This window comes from Enhydra lutris, unplaced genomic scaffold (assembly GCF_002288905.1).
Source record: "Enhydra lutris kenyoni isolate GAN:26980312 unplaced genomic scaffold, ASM228890v2 scaffoldscaffold64, whole genome shotgun sequence".
Taxonomy (NCBI): domain Eukaryota; kingdom Metazoa; phylum Chordata; class Mammalia; order Carnivora; family Mustelidae; genus Enhydra; species Enhydra lutris.
Window position 1 is genome coordinate 7,683,291 of NW_019154148.1, and position 21,226 is coordinate 7,704,516.

Consider the following 21,226-nt stretch of genomic DNA (forward strand, 5'->3'; position numbering starts at 1 on the left):
AAATGTAGTGATCTGAAGGGGCACATGAACCCCAATGTTTATAGCAGCTATGGCTACAATAGCCAAACTATGGAAAGAGCCTAGATGTCCACTGACAGATGAATGGGTAGAGAAGAAGTGGTACAAAATGGGCAGAAGACAAGAACAGACACTTCTCCAATGAAGACATACAAATGGCTATCAGACACATGAAAAAATGTTCATCATCACTAGCTATCAGGGAGATTCAAATCAAAACCACATTGAGATAACACCTTACACCAGTTAGAATGGCCAAAATTAACAAGACAGGAAACAACGTGTGTTGGAGAGGATGTGAAGAAAGGGGAACCCTATTACACTGTTGATGGGAATGCAAGTTGGTGCAGCCACTTTGGAGAACAGTGTAGAGATTCCTTAAGAAATTAAAAATAGAACTTCCCTGTGACCCTGCAATTGCACTACTGGGTATTTACCCCAAAGATACAGATGTAGTGAAAAGAAGGGCCATCTGTACCCCAATGTTCATAGCAGCAATGGCCACAGTCATCAAACTGTGGAAAGAACCAAGATGCCCTTCAATGGACGGATGGATAAGGAAGATGTGGTCCATATACACTATGGAGTATTATGCCTCCATCAGAAAGGATGAATACCCAACTTTTGTATCAAAAGGACAGGACTGGAAGAGATTATGCTGAGTAAAATAAGTCAAGCAGAGAGAGTCAATTATCATATGGTTTCACTTATTTGTGGAGCATAAGAAACAACACAGAGGACATGGAGAGATGGAGAGGAGAAGGGAGTTGAGGGAGATTGGAGGGGAAGATAAACCATGAGAGACTATGGACTCTGAAAAACAATCTGAGGGTTTTGAAGGGGTGGGGGGTGGTAAGTTGGGTGAGCCTGGTGGTGGGTATTATGGAGGGCACATATTGCATGGAGCACTGGGTGTGGTGCATAAACAATGAATTCTGATACACTGAAAAGAAATTTAAAAAAAATTAAAAAAAAAGAAGTGGTGCATATATACAATGGAATACTATGCAGCCATCAAAACCCCAAAATCTTAACATTTGCATTGACATGGATGGAACTACAGGGTAATAAACTAAATGAAAGTAGTCAAGCAGAGAAAGACAATTATCATATGATCTCACTGATATGAGGAATTTGAGAAACAAGACAGAGAATCATAGGGGAAGGAAGGGAAAAATGAAACAAGATGAAACCAGAGAGGGAGACAAACGATAAGAGACTCTTAATCTCAGGAAACAAACTGAGGGTTTCTAGAGGGGAAGGACTGGAAGGGATGGGGTGGCTGGGTGATGGGCATTGGGGAGGGTATGTGCTATGGTGAGTACTGTGAGTTGCGTAAGACTGATGAATCACAGAGCTATACCCTGAAACAAATAATACATTATATATTAATAAAAAAAGAAAGTTTATAGTGATACAGGTCTACCTGAATAAAATAGATATCAAATTAGCCATCTAACCTTACAAATAAAGGAACCATAAAAATAAGAACAAAGCTCAAGGATAATAGAAGATAGGAAATAATAAAGATCAGAGACCAAATAAATGAAAGAGACTTTAAAAAAATAGAAAAGGTCTATGAAACCAAGAGCTGGTTCTTTGCAAAAATAGACAAATTTGATAAAATTTTAGCCAGACCGCTCAAGGCAAAAAGGGAGAGGACCAAATAATTAAAATCAGAAACAAAAAAGAGATAACCACCAAAACCACAGAAATATAGAAGATTATAAGAGACTACTACTAAAAATTATATGCCAACAAAGTGGAAAATTGACAAATTTGTAGACACATACAATCCTACAAAACTGAATCAAGTAGAAATAGAAAATCTGGACAGACCAATTACTAGTAACAAAACAGAATCAGGAATAAAAAACTTCCAAGAAACTAAAGACCAGGACCAGACTGCTTCACAGGTGAGTGAATTGTACTAAACATTTTATTTTATTTTATTTGTACTAAACATTTAAAGAAGAGTAATACCTATGCTTCTCAAAGTATCCCTGCAAAGTAAAAGATAAATTCCAAATTCAGCATCACCCTAATACCAAACCAAAGACGCTACAAAAAAGTAAAACTACAGGCCAATACCCTTGATGAACCTAGATGAAAATATCTTCAAAGAAATATTAGCAAACTGAATTCAAAGATACATGAAAAGATTACTTCATGGATTGCAACATCTATAAATGTTGTAATCTATCAATGTAATATATCCAATTAACAAAAGGATAAAAAATCATAAGATCATGAAATAGATGCAGAAAAAACATTTTATGAAATTCAACATGTGTTTATGATATAAATGCTAAACAAAAGTGTGTGTAGAGGGAACACACCCCAACATAATAAAGGGTCATAAATCACAGACTCACAGCTACCATCATACTCAATGGTGAAAACCTGATTTTTCTTTAAAATCAGGAAGAAGGATGTTCACTCATGCCACTTTTATTCAGTGTAGGACTGGAAGTTGTAGCCAGGGCAATCAGACAAGAAAAAGAAACAAAAGGCATCAAATTGGTAAAGAAGAAGTCAAACCATCATTATTGTAACTGATACTATATATAGAAAATCATAAAGACCCCAGCAAAAACTATTAGAAGCAATAAATGAATTCAATAATATTGACTATACAAAATTAATATACAGAAACCTGTTGTGTTTTCATATACTAATAACAAAGTTGCAGAAAGAGATATAAAGAAAACAATTCTATTTATGACTACACCAAAAAAGAATAAAATACTGAGGAATAAATTTAACCAAAGAGGTAAAAGACTTATATTCTGAAAACTATAAGACATTGATGAAAAAAGTGAAGTCAGCACAAATGCAAAGGTATACCATGCTCATGGAAGGCTTCATATGTTAAAATGTCCACACTACCCCCAAACAATCCAAGGATTCGATGGAACCCCCCTCAAAATTCCAACTATATTTTTCTGTAACTAGAACAAATAATTCTAAAATGCACCACAAAGAACCCTGAATAGCCAAAGCAGTCCTGAGAGATAACAAAGCTGGAGGTATCACAAACTGATTTCAAACTACACTACAAAGCTATAGTAAACAAAACACCATTGTACTGGCACAAATATAGACACACAGACCAATAGAACAGAATAGAGAGCTCAGAAATAAATCCATATTTATACGGTCAATTAATCCAATTAATGGATCCATTAATCCATGGATATCAACTTATCCATAAGAAGATAAGAACATACAATGGGAAAAGACAGTCTCTTCAATAAATGGTGTTGAGAAAACTGGACAGCTACTTCAAAAGAATGAAACTGGACCCCTTTCTTACACCATACAAACAATTAAACTCAAAGTGGATTAAAGACATAAATGTGAGACCTGAATCCATAAAAGTTCTAAAAGAAAACACAGAGAAATAATTTCTTTGACATCAGCCTTAGCAACATCTTTCTGGATAAGTCTCCTAGGCAAGAGAAACAAAGCAGAAATAAACTATTGAAACTACACCAAACTAAAAAACTTTTACACAGTGAAAGAAACTAAATAAAATGACAAGGCAACATACTGAATGTGAGAAAACATTTGTAAATGATATAAGCAGTAGGAGATTAATATCCAAAATATATAAAGAATTTATGCAACACCCAAAAAACCCACAAATAATCAGATTAAAAAATGAGCAGAGCACCTGAATGGACACTTTTCCAGAGGAGACATAGAGATAGCCAACTAACACATGGAAAGATGCTCAACATCATTAATCATCAGGGAAATCCAAATCTTAGCCACGATGAGGTATCACCTCCCACCTGTCAGAATGGCTAGTGTCAGAAAGACAAGAAATAACAAGTGCTGGCAAGGATGTTGAGAAAAGGGAAGCTTTGTGCACTGTTAGTGGGAATATAAAGATGCCACCACTGTAGTAAAGAGTATGAAGTTTCCTCAAAATTTAAAAATACCATAGAATCCAGTAATTCCATTACTCGGTATTTACCTCAAAGAAACAAAAACAGTAGTTCAGAAATATATATATATATGTATGTATGTATGTATGTATGTGTATATATATATATATACACATACATACATACATACTGAAGCATTATTTACAATGGCCAAGATAGGAACCAAACTAAATGTCCATTGATAAATAAGTGGATACAAGTAGATGTAGGTGTATACAGATACACACACAATCGAATATTACTCAGCCATAAAAAAGAATGAGACCTTGACATTAATGACAACATGGGTGGACCTAGAGGGTATTATGCTAAGTGAAATAAGTCAGACAGAAAGACAAACACTGTATGATTTTACATATATTTGGAATCTAAAAAACAAATAAACAACAAACACAAAACCCCAGAGAAGAGGGGCATGGAACATGAGCAAAATAGGTAAAGGGGATTAAGAGGTACAAACTTCCAGTTACGAAATACATAAGTCACAGTGATGAAAAAGTATAGAGAATATAGTCTATAATATTATAATACTGTCTGGTGACAGATTGTAACTACACTTATAATGGTGAGTACTGCATAATGTATAGAATTGTCAAAACACGACATTGTACACCTGGAACTAATATAGCATTGTATAGCAACTATATTTCAATAATAATAACTTAACTGAAAAAAACCTGGGGGACTACTGTTTGTTCAAAGTAATGAAAGTAACAATGTATTACAAGATTATAGTATATGGATAAGTTAAAGGAATGATAAAAATGTCTTAAGGAAAGGATATGGAATTGGGAATATTCTTATAAAGTAACTTCAAAACCCATGAAACAGCCTAGTATTAGATGAAAGTAGACAGAGATGAAATGAAAATGTATATAGCAAACTTTAGGGCAACCAATAAAAATTTTAAAGGAGTATAATATGCTAAGAAAGGAGGAAAAAATGGAATCATATAAAATGCTCAATTAAAACCAGAGAAAGCAGAAAAAGAGGAGAAGGTTTGTTTTTTTTTTAAAGAACAGACATAATCAATGAGAAAAACTTATAACCATGTTAAATATTAATCCAAATAAATCAATCACTTTCACTGTGAGTGGCCTAAGTATACCAATTAAAAGAGACCATCAGAGTAGATTAAAATAGGAAAAGACTCACTATATGCTGTCTATAAGAAACCCACTTTAAATACAAAGACACCTATAGATTAACAGTAAAGGCATGGAGAAAGATATACCATGCTAACTCTAATCAAAAGAAAGATGGAGAAGCTATATTAATTCCAGACAAAGCTAATTTCAAAAGTAGAAAAGTTATGAGACAAAGAGAGACGTTACATCATGATAAAGGAATCAATTCTCTAAGAAGACATAATAATCCTTAATATGTATGCACTTAAGACAGGGCATCAAAATATGTGAGACAAGAACTGATAGAACTGCACAAATATTACATTTGGAGATTAAAATGTGTCTTTATCAGGAACTGACCCATCCAATTGGCAGAAAATCAGGAAGGACAGGGTTTAACTAGATAACACTATCAATCGGTTGGACCTAATCGACAGTCTATAGAATATTTGAGCCAACCACAGCAGAATATACATGTTTCTCAAGCTCACATGGAACATTCACCAAGATATTCTACATTCTGGGCCAAAAAAACACCTTAACAATTTTTTTTTTAAAGAAAGTGTGAGCGTTCGTGGGGTGGGGGTAAGTGAGGAGAGAGAGAGAGAGGATCTTAAGTAGGCTCCACGCCCAGCACAGACCCCGATGTGGCGCTCAATCTCACGACCCTGAGGTCATGACCTGAGCCGAAATCAAGAGTTGACAACCAACCCACTGAGCCACCCCGGTGAACCAACAATTTTCTTTTAATGAAAATCATACAAATTGTGCTGTCAGATCACAATGGAATTGAACTGGAACTCAATAACTTAAAGGTAGCTGGAATGCCAAAAAATTTAGAGATTAAATAACACACTTTTAATAACACTTGGGTCAAAGAGGAAAGCAAAAGAGAGGTTTAAAAATATTTTTACCTAAATGAAAATGAAAATACAGCATATTAAAATATGTAGGATGCAATAAAAACAAGGCTTATAGGGAAATTTATAGCAATTAATGTATATATTAGAAAATTAGAAGTTTCTAAAATCAATAACCTAGGCTTCCACCTTAGGAAACCAGAGAAAAATGAGCTCTATAAACTCAAAGCAAACAGAAGAAAAGAAATAATAAAAATTAGAACAGAAATCAGTGAATTTGAAAAAAGAAAATCACTAGAGAAAAATCAATGATCACCAAACATTAACTTTTTGATATAACTCTATCAGGGCTAACCAAGAAAAAAAAAAGAGAGAAATCACAAATTACAAATACACAAATATCAGAAATGAAAGAGGGATCACCACTATTGATCCCACAGACATTAAAAAGAGATATTACAAACAATTCTATGCACCCAAATTTAATAGATTCAATAAAATTCTCTGAAAGACACAAAACTTACACAATGAGAAATCCATACTCTGACCAGAGCTGTATCTATTAAAGAAACTAAAATAATAACTTTCTAAAAAGCACAGATGTTTTCACCAGTAAATTCTGCCACACAATTGAGAATGAAATAATACCAATTCTCTACAATATCTTCCAGAAAATAGAAGCAGAGAGAACTCTTGCAAACGCATTCTACAAGGCCAGAATTACCCTAATACATAAACCAGATGAAGACTTTACAAGTAAACTCTAGACCACTACCTTTCATGAACATAGTTGCAAAAATTCTCAACAAAATGTTAGCAAATGGATCCAAAAATGTATTAAAAAATTATACACCATGAGCAACTAGGGTTTATCCCAGGCATGCAAGGCCAGTACAACATTTGAAAATCAACTAATTAGGGACGCCTGGGTGGCTCAGTGGGTTAAGCCTCTGCCTTCAGCTCAGGTCATGATCTCAGGGTCCTGGGACTGAGCCCCGCATCGAGCTCTTCGTATGGTGGGGAGCCTGCTTCCTCCTCTCTCTCTGCCTGCCTCTCTGCCTACTTGTGATCTCTCTCTCTCTCTATGTCGAATAAATAAAATAAAATAAAAAAGAAAATCAACTAATGTCATTCATCATACTAATAGGCTAAAGAAGAAAAATCATACAAAGCATGTATATAAATGCATAAAGTCATTGAAAAAAATCCAACACTTATTCATGATTAAAACCAACAAGCTAAGAATAGAGGGGGACCTCTTCAACATGATAAAGAAAATCTATAGAAACCTATAGCAAACCACACATATCTAGTGATGAGAAACTAGATCCTTCTCCAAAGACTGGGTAGAAGAGAAAGATGTCCACTCTTCGTCAACTCCTATTTAACCTTGTTCAGGAATAAAATCAGGGGATAACCAAGCTGGAAGCCGAAAAAGTTCAAAGTACCTGGGTTTTTCAACAGCTTGGAGGAAGCATGCATTCGGCAATCCACATGGTTCATCTCAAAATATCGTAAGGAAAATTAGTACTAATTTATCGCTGATTCAGTGCCCAAATGTTCAGTTCCAGCTCACCAGCCCCACAACAAAATGGAGCCCAAGCCATCCTGGAGAGGATGCAGTGGTATCTTTTGCTGATGGAGGATGGGTAGCCAAAGAAGAAGGAGAGTGTTCAGCAAGACAAAGGACAGAGGTCAGATCAAGGGAGTTTCTTCAGGATGACCTTCATTTCTTTGAGAAGCTGCCAAGCAGGCAGTGTTCCTTACCAAACCTGTCTCCAGAAGAGCTTCCACAGAAGACAGCACTAGCAAATGAGGAGACATTGCAGAAGATCTGTGCCCTTGAAAATGAACTTGCTGCTCTTAGAGCTCAGATTGCCAAAACTGTGACCCAGCAAGAACAGCAACATGTCATTCCAGGTGACTTAGATCCTACCACATCTGTTACTACACCACCATCCTCTGTCCCTCTCCCGCCCCCGCCCCCACCTCCCCCAACCCTCCCCCATCGGGGCTCCCGACCTGATGAAAGAGCGAAGAGAGAAAAAAACCTGTGCTGGAAAGACCTTGGTTAAGAACAGTCCAAAGAAACCTGATATGACAAATACGTTAGAGATCCTTAAAGATATGAACAGTGTAAAATGTCAGTCAGTGAAAAGTTCAGAACAGGATATAAAGCCCAAACCGGTGAATGTTACGGACCCTGCTGCCCTCATACCAGGGGATCTGAAAAAGGCATTTGCCTATCGATATCGAAGCCATAGTCAAGGTGAAATCCAAAACCTGCATCAGAGGCCACCTCAGAAGAGAGTGCTGTTGGGGCCACACATGTCGAAGTCTACAGGAAAAATGAAGGCTTTAATTGAAAATGTTTCAACTTCCTACTAGACAGTGAGCAGAGAAAAACTATCCTTGCTCCAGCTGTTGGTTAGGGCTGTTTGATGAGTGGAAATCAACACAATTTAGTAAATACCTGAATTTAGTATTCAGTGGTCTCCTTTACATCTCATCAGACTCAGCAATAACAAAAGTACTCTAAGTTTGTGGGTTGTTTTTTTTTTTTAAAGATTTTATTTATTTGACAGACAGAGATCACAAGCAGGCAGAGAGGCAGGCAGAGAGGAAGCAGGCTCCCTGCTGAGCAGAGAGCCTGATGTGGGGCTTGATCCCAGGACCCTGAGATCATGACCTGAGCCCAAGGCAGAGGCTTTAACCCACTGAGCCACCCAGGCGCCCCGTTTTTGTTTTGTTTTCTTTTTTTTTAATGAGAAGATTAGTTCTGAACTTTCCCATAATGTGTATTCAGACATGTGTTTTCTTTTTTTCCAGACATGTGTTTTTAATGTAGTCAGGATGTTTAGGTTTCTAGTCTTGAAAATAATTATATAGATTTCAGAAGAAAGGACATTTGTAGAGGGGTTTTTAATTCTTAATACTAACTTATCTCTGCAGATATTTTATATGCATATTTTGGATATAAAATAGTATGTAAAATTGTTTTAAAGTTGCGATTAGCCCATTTTTATTATTTAAAAAAATTTTTTTTTCAGCATAACAGTATTCCTTGTTTTTGCACCACACCCAGTGCTCCATGCAATCCATGCCCTCTCCAATACCCACCACCTGGTTCCCCCAACCTCCCACCCCCCCGCCGCTTCAAACCCCTCAGATTGTTTTTCAGAGTCCATAGTCTCTCATGGTTCACCTCCCCTTCCAATTTCCCCCAACTCCCTTCTCCTAACTCCCCTTGTCCTCCATGCTATTTGTTATGCTCCACAAATAAGTGAAACCTTATGATAATTGACTCTCTCTGCTTGACTTATTTCACTCAGCATAATCTCTTCCAGTCCCGTCCATGTTGCTACAAAAGTTGGGTATTCATCCTTTCTGATGGAGGCATAATACTCCATAGTGTATATGGACCACATCTTCCTTATCCATTCATCCGTTGAAGGGCATCTTGGTTCTTTCCACAGTTTGGCGACCGTGGCCATTGCTGCTATAAACATTGGCAATTCAGTAACGTGGCAGGATACAAAGTCAATGTACAGAAATCAGTGGCTTTCTTATACATTAACAATGAAAATACAGAAAGGGAAATTAGAGAATCGATTCCATTTACTATAGCACCAAGAACCATAAGATACCTGGGAATAAACCTAACCAAAGAGGTAAAGGATCTGTACTTGAGGAACTACAGAACACTCATGAAAGAAATTGAAGAAGACACAAAAAGATGGAAGACCATTCCATGCTCTTGGATCGGAAGAATAAACATTGTTAAAATGTCTATACTGCCTAGAGCCATCTATACTTTTAATGCCATTCCGATAAAAATTCCACCGGTATTTTTCAAAGAGCTGGAGCAAATAATCCAGAAATTTGTATGGAACCAGAGGAGACCCCGAATCGCTAAGGAAATGTTGAAAAACAAAAATAAAACTGGGGGCATCACATTACCTGATTTCAAGCTTTACTACAAAGCTGTGATCACCAAGACAACATGGTACTGGCATAAAAACAGACACATAGACCAGTGGAACAGAGTAGAAAGCCCAGATATGGACCCTCAACTCTATGGTCAAATAATCTTCAACAAAACAGGAAAAAATATACAGTGGAAAAAAGACAGTCTCTTTAATAAATGGTGCTGGGAAAACTGGACAGCTATATGTAGAAGAATGAAACTCGACCATTCTCTTACACCGTACACAAAAATAAACTCAAAATGGATAAAAGACCTCAACGTGAGACAGGAAATCATCAGAATCCTAGAGGAGAACATAGGCAGTAATCTCTTCGATATCAGCCACAGCAACTTCTTTCAAGATATGTCTCCAAAGGCAAAGGAAACAAAAGCCAAAATAAACTTTTGGGACTTCATCAAGATCAAAAGCTTCTGCACAGCAAAGGAAACAGTCAACAAAACAAAGAGGCAACCCACGGAATGGGAGAAGATATTTGCAAATGACAGTACAGACAAAAGGTTGATATCCAGGATCTGTAAAGAACTCCTCAAACTCAACACACACAAAACAGACAATCATGTCAAAAAATGGGCAGAAGACATGAACAGGCACTTCTCCAGTGAAGACATACAAATGGCTATCAGACACATGAAAAAATGTTCATCATCACTAGCCATCAGGGAGATTCAAATTAAAACCACATTGAGATATCACCTTACACCACTTAGAATGGCCAAAATTAGCAAGACGGGAAACAACATGTGTTGGAGGGGATGTGGAGAAAGGGGAACCCTCTTACACTGTGGTGTGAATGCAATGCAGCCACATTGGAGAACAGTGTGGAGATTCCTCAAGAAATTAAAAATAGAGCTTCCCTATGACCCTGCAATTGCACTACTGGGTATTTACCCCAAAGATACAGATGTAGTGAAAAGAAGGGCCATCTGTACCCCAATGTTTATAGTATGTAAAATTTAATAATGACATCAGTGAGGGTACTGTTACCATCATTAGTGGTCATTGATCATTTACTACTCAGTGACAGAACAAGGTTGTTGTAGTGAAATATTTAGGATTGGAACCTTTTTGCCTTGAATAGGACTTTTACTTTAGATTCTCTCATTTCCTTGGAGATGGGGTTCAGGTAGGAACCAGATAGATAATGTTCACTGCTGAAAATTCCATAATGCTTTCATTTAAAGGAAAGTCAAAGACTATGAAAGCTGCTTTCACTTCAGTGCTGTCCAGTGCTGAGGGAAAAAAATGTGGTTTTCACATAGTGAGAAATCAAATTATTGAATTAAATCTGTAACAGGAGGGTGCCTGGGTGGCTCAATGGGTTAAAGCCTCTGCCTTTGGCTCAGGTCATGATCTCAGGGTCCTGGGATCAAGGCCCGCATCAGGCTCTCTGCTCAGTAGGGAGCCTGCTCCCCCCCCCACCCTCTGCCTCTCTGCCTACTTGTGATTTCTGTCAAATAAAAAAAAAAATCTGTAACAGGAGAAAACCAGAACATACCATCTTTTTTTTTTTCCAGTTGAATAAATGGCATCGAAAAGATGACTTGTTGCTAAGTTAATATATAATGGAAATAACAATATAACAGAGTTTTAAGATTTTTAATATTTGTCAAATATAGTAGCTTTATAAGGAAACCTTGAATAGGCGAAAGAATTTCCTATTAAGTTGTTCATCATTGGTCAGAATGCTGTCCTGTTGAATTACATTAAGCAGCAAACCTTAGGTGCTATTGGAATTGTTGTAAGTGATCATTTGTGAATGCTTGGTAAATCTTCATGGTTTTCTGTATTTCTGTTAAACTCAGCTATAGTTAATGCCAGAATCTCCTACCATGAGTAAATATTTGATTTACTTAAATCTAGTAAAAAGAAGTGGAGATAGGAAGAGTAGACACTTACTTTTAAGTTAAGTTACTGAAAATATGTGCAATGTTCTCAATCTTAGCAAAGGTTATTCAGCTTAAATCTGAACTATGACTGGGTGCCTGGGTGACTCAGTGGGTTAAATCCTCTGCCTTTGGCTCAGGTCATGGTCCCAGGGTCCTGGGATGGAGCCCCACATTGGGCTCCCTGCTCAGCAGAGAGCCTGCTTCCTCCTGTCTGTCTCTGCCCACCTCTCTGCCTATTTGTGACCTCTCTCTCCATGTCAAATAAATTAATAAAATCTTAAAAAAATAAAAAAAGAAATCAGTGGTATTTATATGAACTGTGAAACACCTGAAAAAGAAATAAATAATCCTGTTGACAATAGCATCAAAACCAATAAAAACTTAGGAATACATTTAACCAAAGAAATGAAAGAGCCGTGGAAAAAAATATATAAAACTTTCATGAAAGAAACTGGGAATAAACGAAAATCTATTCTGTGTGCTGGGTTCAGAATTAATATTAATAAAATGTCCATACTACCCAAGGCCATCTATAGATTTAACGCAGTCACTATCACCATTCCAATAGCATTTGTCACAGAAACACAAGAAACAATCTTAAAATGTGTAGGGAACCACAGAAGACCCTGAACGGCCAAGCAATCATAAAAAAGAAAAACAAAGTTGGAGGCATCACATTTCCGGATTTCAAACTATACTACAAAGTTACAGTACTTAAAACAGTAGGATACTGGCATAAAAATAGATGCATGGGCCAAGAGAACAGACTAGAGAGCCCAGAAATAAATCCGCACAGTTAATGGTAAACTAATATTTGACAAGAGAACCAAGAGTCCTCCATGTGGAAAGGCAGTCCTTCCACAGAGGGTGCTGAAGAACTGAATACCACATGCAGAAAAATGAAATTGGACACTTATCTTACACCCCTCACAAAAATAAACTGAAGAAGATCAAGGACGTAAGCTTAACACTTGATATTATAAAAATCTTAGAAGAAAGCATTCATGAAATAAGTCAATCAGAGAAAGACAAATATATGATTTCGTTCATGTGTGGAATTTAGGAAACTAAACAGAAGAACACAGGGAAGGAAGGAAAAATATGATGAAATCAGAGAGGGAGACAAACCATAAGGAACTCTTAACTCTGGGAAACAAACACGGCTGCTGGAGGGGTGGTGGGTGGGGGATAATATTCTACTGTGTACACTGGGTGATGGGCATTAAGGAGGGCACGTGATGTGATGAGCACTGGGTGTTAGAGGCAATTGATGATTCACTAAATTCTACCCCTGAAACTAATATACAGTATGTGTTTAAATGAATTTTAAATAAAAATTTTTTTTAAAACAGAAGAAAGCATTCAAAAGAAGCTCCTTGATATTGGTCTGGGCAGCATATTCCCTGGATAGGACACCAAAGCATAAGAGGGGAAAGGAAAAGTTAATAGGGGGACTACACCCAAGTAAAAAGTTCCTGTTCAGCCCAAAAGCAACAAACCACAAGATGAAAAGGTAACCTACTGAATGGGAGAAAATACCTGTAAATCATATACATGATAAGGGGCTAATAGCTAAAATATACGAAGAACTGATAAAAATATATAAAGAACTCAACCGTAAAACAAAGTCCTATTAAAAAATGATCAGAAGGGGGCGCCTGGGTGGCTCAGTGGGTTAAGCCGCTGCCTTCAGCTCGGGTCATGATCTCAGGGTCCTGGGATCGAGCCCCACATCGGGCTCTCTGCTCAGCGGGGAGCCTGCTTCCTCCTCTCTCTCTGCCTGCATCTCTGCCTGCTTATGATCTCTCTGTCAAATAAATAAATAAAATCTTTAAAAAAATGATCAGAGGAACTGAGTAGAGGTTTTATTTTCAAAGAACACCCATTAATGGCCAACAGAAATGAAAAGGTGCTCACCACCACCGTCAGCAGGGAAATGCAAGTCCAAACCACAATGAGCTATCACCTCCCAACTGTTAGAATGGCTGTTAACAAGAAGACAAGAATGACAAGCGTTGGCGAAGATGTAGAGAAAGGGAACCCTTGTGCATGGCTGGGGGGAATGTAAATTGGTGTGACCACTACCAAGAACAGTATGGAGGTTCTTCAAAAAATTAAATCTGGAAATACCATATGACCCAATAGTCCTACCTCTGTTGTATCTATGTTAAGGAGAGGAAATTAGGGTTTCAGTGAGATTATTTCCACTCCTGTGTTCACTGCAGCATTACTCACAAAAGCCGCAACATGGGAACAACCTAAGTGTCCTTCAGTGGACGAATGAGGACACGGTGTGTGTGTGTGTGTGTGTGTGTGTGTGTGTGTGTACACAATGGAATATTATTCAGCTACGAGAAAGGAGGAAATCTCACCATTTGTACAGTATGGATGGAATTTGAGGGCATTTCACTAAGTAAAAAAGACAGAGTCCATCAGAAAAGTCAAAAGACAAATACTGTGTGATGTCACTTAGATGTGGAATCCCCCCAAAAAGAAACCTGAACTCATAGCAGAATAGTGGTGACCAGGGGCCATGGGGTGGGGGGAAATGGGGAGAGGTTGATCAAAGCGTAAAAATTTCTGGTTATAAAATGGGGCGCCTGGGTGGCTCAGTGGGTTAAGCCTCTGCTTTTGGCTTAGGTCACGATCTCAGGGTCCTGGGATCAAGCCCTGCATCAGCAGGGAGCCTGCTTCCCCCTCTCTCTTTGTCTGCTTCTCTGCCTACTTGTGATTTCTCTCTCTGTCAAATAAATTAAAAAAAAAAAAAGAAATGGGAATTATGTGAGGTAGTGGGGTGTTAGCTAAGGCTTCAGTGGTAATCACTGCACAATATGTGTGCAGCAAATCAACACGTAATACACCCTAAGCTTACACACGTTTATTTCAATCACATCTCAATAAATCTGAAAACAAAGGCTTACTGACATGCCAATGATCCTGAACCTGAAGGTACCTTGAAATAGAAGGTAAGGTCTGAATTCCTTTAAGGAGAAGTCAGCAAGTCTAGAGGCCCAACCAAATATCACTTAGTGATAACAACATGCATGCATGTTCCCAGAATATACTATTTTTCCTGATGATATTGCAAGCTACTGCATCCCTAGAGAGGCATGAAAATATAGGGCCTTGTAAAATTACCATACTCTATGGAAATTTTAGCTAGGTATAGAAATTAGAATTTAAAAAATAGGCAGTATTGAGGCAATAGAATTCAATTCATAGAAGTAGCTCTTTTTAGTTGATTTTGGTCAAAAGGAAAAAAATCATTTATGTATTTACTGTTGTCTGCTTTTTGAAGAGGTTAAACACTCAAGAGATTAAGCTCTATTAGGTTGGTAATGGAATTGAACTTTTTTTTTAAGTTTTTTTACTTTTATTTATTAAGCAGGCCCCCCCACTGAGTGGAGAGCCTGATGCAGGGTGGTTCCGGGAACCTGAAACCATAACCTGAGCCAAAGGCAGAAGCTCAAACCCCTGAGCCACCCAGGCACCCTGGAATTGAACTTTTTTTTTTTTTTTAAGATTTTTTTATTTATGTATTTGACAGACAGAGATCACAAGTTGGCAGAGAGGCAGGCAGAGAGAAAGAGGGAGGCAGGCTCCCTGCTGAGGAGAGAGCCCGATGCGAGGCTCGATCCCAGGACCCTGGGATCACAACCCGAGCTGAAGGCAGTGGCTTTAACCCACTGAGCCACCCAGGCACCCCCGGAATTGAACTTTTAAAAGTAATTTGTCAGATAAGCTTGCAAAAGGAAGACATCTTATTTTAAATCCATACATTTTGATTTGTTATTAAAGAAGTATGTGAATATTTAAAAGAAATGATGATTAATACTCAGAATATTTAGTAAATTCACAAAATGAATAAAGTTATGGGGGTTCAACTCCAGGCATAAAAGCTCTTGGACATTAAAGAATCAAATGGTAGATATTAAAAATTATAAAAAAATATATTAAGATATTAAGATATAATTAAGATATTAAGATATTAAAATTATTTTAAAATTATTTAAAAATAAAAATATCCTATTAAAAATAGGATGATGGGGAGGGAGAAATCCATGAAAGATTTGGTAAAGAAAAAATGTAATCAGCAAGTATAACAAAAAGACCGAGAAACAGGAAATAGGAGGAAAAGCCTAGAAGCCTAGAGGACAGATCCAAGAGAGCCAATGCCACTGAAAGAAATTCCAGAAATAGAGAACAAAGAAAGCCAAAAGAGACACAATTTTATGCAAATGTTTCAGAATTTAAGAATAGAGAGTCACTGGAATGAAAGGACCCAGTACCAGTACGTGGCAGATGGAGTAAAGAGAGGTGTTTTCACAGCCACATGGGAAATACAAAAACCCCAGAAAGGAAGAGAAGATCTGGAAGCCTTTAGGGAGGTATGAATCAATGCATAGGATAGCAGTCTCCAGAAAAACAAACAAGACAGGATCTAACTGATTATGTGATTGATTTGAAAGTTCAGAAAATAATCTTAGTTAGGCATTTTGTGTTCTTTCAGAGCAATTGGGAGAACAGTTAGAAAAGCAAGGGAAGAGGAAAACAAGAGGTAATTAGATGATCCAGAAAAAAATCCAAATGTTACAGGAGATGAAATGTGATAGTAATATACAATTTCTGGCTGTGCTAAATAAGGTTTACAGTTGTAAGGGCCTATTTAGCCAGAGTGACTCCATCTTGGTTAAAAGTCATTTTATTGTTTGTACAGTAAAACTTAAACCAACCCTGCCCCCCCCCCCCCGCGAGAAACTTACTTAGAAGCAAGTCTGGGAAGCCAGTAAAATATGGTCAGCCAGTTCCTGATAACAGAGCCCAGAATACAAGGACAAGTCAGGCCAGGTGGAGACATCCAATGAGTAAGAAGCACACATACTCTTTCCCTAACCACCAAAGAATGTAAACCCTGCCGTTCGGGCGCCAAACTTGAGCACCAATTCTGACCAGAGTAATAGGTTAGGTCAAACAGCTACTACAGGGTAAACTGTAATTCAATTGGCCACCTGCACGTGGCCTAACAGGACTATACAATGTTACAATCTCATTGGCTACCTATATGTGGCCCAGTTTTTGCTCTATAAAAATTAGCCTGTGAGGCTGGGAGGGTCGTTCTCTTTGGGAGCGGCCCTGGCCATTCAGTCTGATTCCTAATGCTTGACATAGTTTAAAGCTTTGCATAACTTTAACTTTGTTTACTTCTAATGCTTGGCATAGAATAAAGCTTTAAATAACTTTCATTTTGTCTCAGTCTCGTTTCATTTAATAGTGGACCCTAACACAGTGTTACAGAATTATTAACACTAACTACCAACTTAATCAAAATTTTCCTGTAACTATATTGGGAAGAGGATAGCAGGAACATGGGTAGAGAAGAGTTAAATCTTCATCTACAATTACAGAAAGTCTGTATTTTATATTACTGGGGATGGGACTAGTAGCAGGTTGTTTTTTGTTATAAGCCCAAGAGTAGCCTTATAAAAATAGTAAAAGCTGCTTCTAAATGCCATTTAAAAAACCTGTAAAACAAAGCTATTACTTCAATCACAATAAAAGTAATTTTAAGATAATTGTTGAAGAAATGAACAGATTCAAAAAGAGGTGGTGTGGAATCCAGATCATGGGATGGAATGGCTGGGACAGACTCTGTAGTGGCTCAGTTGGAAGAAGATATGACTCAAGATCTCTAAGGTTGTAAAAAAAAAAAAAAAATCTCTAAGGTTGTGAGTTCGAGCCCCGTGTTGGGTGTAGAGATTACTGGGGAGGGGGGAACACTTAAGACAGACCCTGAAATTCGGACAGTCCTCTTGAATAAGGTAGAGGAAGCGCAGCCCAGCAAGAAATGGAGAAAAATCTCTTCTGATGGCTGCCCCTCTGTGTGTCTGACATCCTGAATTTCCACTGGGTGGTTCATCCTTCCTCTAAGAGTAGAGAGCAAATAAATAGGAAAATATCCAAGTTTCTCATATGAAGAAGGAAGAGGGGTAGGGTTAAAGAAGAAATAAAGATGGTACATAAGAATGGTATACCTAACAGTAGTCAAAGAAAATGTAAACAAGAAAAAAAATACTCTTGCTTCTTGTTCACTCATAAAATTGAGAATTCCAATGAAATTGGCAATATGGAAGAAAACACAGGAAGAAGCAAAATTAAACAGACCAAAAAAAATGGAACAAAGAAGAATACCTCGGAGGCCTTGGATCTAGACGGTTTTACATTTTAGAGAAGACGATTTCCATTTCATAGATTTTTTTTTAAAGGAAAGAACAAAAGATGTATAATGATCCAGCTTATTATGCAAAGGGAATCTATGATACCTACAGGTGAGTGAGAGGAACAATTATCCCAATAAATGAAGCCAGATAACCAAACAGAATCTAAGGTACAGTAAGAGAATGACCAATATAATCACGTTGGACTTATCCCAGGGAGTCACAGTAGGTCCACTGTGATAGATCCTATATGGGGTTCTCTATGGGGGGAGAAAGATCATTTTAATTTAAGTCTTGGTGAAGCCTCGCACAGTTCCCTACTTTAGGTATAAATGACCATGTGTCCATACACACATGCTTAACAAGACTAGGATGACGGTTCCTTCCACGTCAAACTGTCTAAATCAAAGCAACGTTCCAGCACGGGAGACACCTCCACACCACCTGGGCAGAATCACAGGGCTCCGCTAGCACCTGTGCGCCACACGGTTCAAGGCGTGTTAGCCAAGGCAGCTGAACTTGAAGCTCCAGGAGACGTAGATATCTTGAACTTTTCCAACAGTGTGGAACAAGGAACAAATAAAAATAAGGTAAGAATTCAGAAAATGGTTCAGCAAGGGGGACTGATAGAGGAACAACAAGCAGAAGGTTTCCTATCCATGGCTAATACAAAATCAAGAAATGGGGGCGCCTTTGTGGCTCAGCTGGTTAAGCGACTGCCTTTGGCTCAGGTCATGATCCTGGAGTCCCAGGATGGAGTCCCCACTGGGCTCCCTGCTAGGCAGGGAGTCTGCTTCCCCTTCCACCCTCCCTCCTCTCATGCTCGCGCTCTCTCTCTCTCATTCTCTCTCAAATACATAAATAAATCTTAAAAAAAAAAAAAAAAAGTGGGGTGGAGGACGGGAGGTGGGGATCCCTACTCACGGAGCAACGAAGGTGAGTCCGTGGAAGTAATTCCAATAAGCTGCGTGAGAAAATGATGACAACTCCAAGCGTTTCCTGAAAATTAGAAACCACGAACCTGAGAAGCAGGTGTTCCACGACGGCGGGGCTCCGAAATGAGACAGGCAGCGTCAAGGTCAGGAAAGGACCTAGGGACGGCAGAAGGGCGCTCAGGAGGTCCTGTTTGGAGGCCGTCTCGGAAGGGGGTCTCTCCCCTGCTGCTCCGGCCCGCGCTGCTGCCTGGGATCCGCGGGGGAATCCAAGCCGACCGCTCTCTTACCAGGACCGCCGCCGAACCGAACCCAGCCAGCCAACTGCTCTCCAAGTCCGAGGCAGCTCCCTGGGGCGATCCCAGCAAGCGCGCGCGCGTAGCAAGCGCGCGCGCGTAGAAACCCCGCAGCACTGACTAGGGATTGCAGTACCTTTGCGCTCTGCGCGCATGGACGCGCTCCGGTTCCGCAGAAGTAGCCGGCGCGGGGCGGAGCTAGTCGGGCCCAAACCCCTCCGGCTGGGGAGCCGAGCCCGGGAAGTGCATGAAACCCAGGCATTCGGAACAGTTCTCGAGGCTGAGATGGAAAGCACAGGAGACGCGCAGACCCCCAAACCTCAAAGTGCAGGTTCACTGTTTCCAGGGTCTGTTCTCAGAAGGACACGGCTGCTCTGGCCCCCGTTTGTCTGTGGGTGTGGTGTGTGGTCTGCGCGTGTGTAAAACAAACCCACAACGTATGTTGAGAAAAAGTAAAATTTGTTCACCAGCCAGTCAGTCCTCGCTTTTCTAGACCTAGGGTTCTCAGAGTGCTATTTGCAATTCGTACTCAGCTTGTCGATATCTACAAAGGAAGGGGTGGGGGGAGCCTGCGGGGATTTTGATTGGAATTGCATTGGATCTCTGGATCAAATTAGGAATAACTGACCTCCTAAGAATATTGAGGCTTCTGAGCAGTGAAAACGGTGTATCTTTTTATTGAAGTTTTATCTATTTGTGTTCATCAGAATTTTATAGTTTTCAGCATACAAATCCTGCCCCTATTTTATTAAACGTATACCTAAATACTGAATTTTGTTACTATTTTAAATCGTGTTTTTATTATTCATATTAAAATTGGTGTATAACATGGTCTGCAAACCTTGGGCCAAACCTGATCTCCCACCTGTTGTTGTTATTTTAAAATAAAATAATATAACAAAAAACTAAAAAAACAAAATAAACATGATGACCTCAAACTTTTTTTTTTTTTTTTGGTTGCTGTTTCTCATGATATCTTTCCAATTATTTACTTTTATCCCAAAGTTTTTCAACCTCAACACTGCTGAAATTTTGAGATAATTCTTTGTAGCAGGATTGTTCTGTCCAGGGTAAGTTGTTCAGCAGTGTCCCTGGCCTCTCTACGCACCAGCACCTCCTAGTTCTGAAAACCAAAATGCCTCCAAACATTGCCAGCTGTATGCTGGTAAGCAAAATTACCCTTCTCCTCCTTTATAACTACTGTTTTAACCTACCCATGTCTTTCTATTTAAAGTAAGTTTCTTGGGGGCACCTGAGTGGCTCAGTGGGTTAAGCCTCTACCTTCAGCGCAGGTCATGATCTCAGGGTCCTGGGATCGACCCCCCCCCCCCCCCCCCCTGCTCCCCCGGGGGCCCTCCTCCCCCCCCCCCCCCCCCCCCCCGCCTACTTGTGATCTCTCTCTCTCTCTGTCAAATGAATTTAAAAAATAAATAAATAAAGTTGGTTTCTTGCCGACCACCTACAGTTGGGTCTTTCTTTTTTTCTTTTATCCAATCTGACTATCTCTTGTCTTTACCCGGTAACATTTAGGCCATTAATATTAATGGTGTTCATTGGCATGGTTGGATTAAAATCTATGCGCTTGCTAAGTGTTTTTTATTTGTTTTCTCTTCTCCTCTTCTCTTGCCTTTATGGATTTAGTTTTATTATTTCTTTTCACCTCCTCAACTGACTTATTATTGATTCCTTTTTAAAATACTTCATTTGTAGTGTAAGTACCTTTAAGTGCTTATTCCCAATTCCTCACTTCCATTTCTTTGTCATTGGGTCACACACCTCACTTTAAAATACGCTACACATACAGAAGACATTGTTACAATTTTTGCTTTAAGCAGGTAGCTTTTAGAGTGATAAAAATCAGAAAAATATTTTACTTTGTCTTCATTTCTTCTATTTCTAATGTGTGTCATTTCTTTGCGTAGATCTAAATTTCCAACCTATTTTTTTAAC

The 21,226-nt window shown here is 38.7% G+C and overlaps 1 protein-coding gene across 1 annotated transcript in view; it reads left to right on the forward strand.

Moving 5' to 3' along the window:
* The window catches only part of LOC111158878 (mitochondrial fission regulator 1-like), a 53,199-nt gene extending 44,853 nt beyond the window's left edge, over positions 1 to 8,346 (forward strand). Inside the window, 3 exon segments of the mRNA XM_022521175.1 lie at positions 7,369 to 7,443; positions 7,530 to 7,960; positions 7,962 to 8,346. Of these exon segments, the coding sequence (XP_022376883.1) occupies positions 7,369 to 7,443; positions 7,530 to 7,960; positions 7,962 to 8,346 (891 nt within the window).
* The last annotated feature ends 12,880 nt before the right edge of the window (positions 8,347 to 21,226 follow it).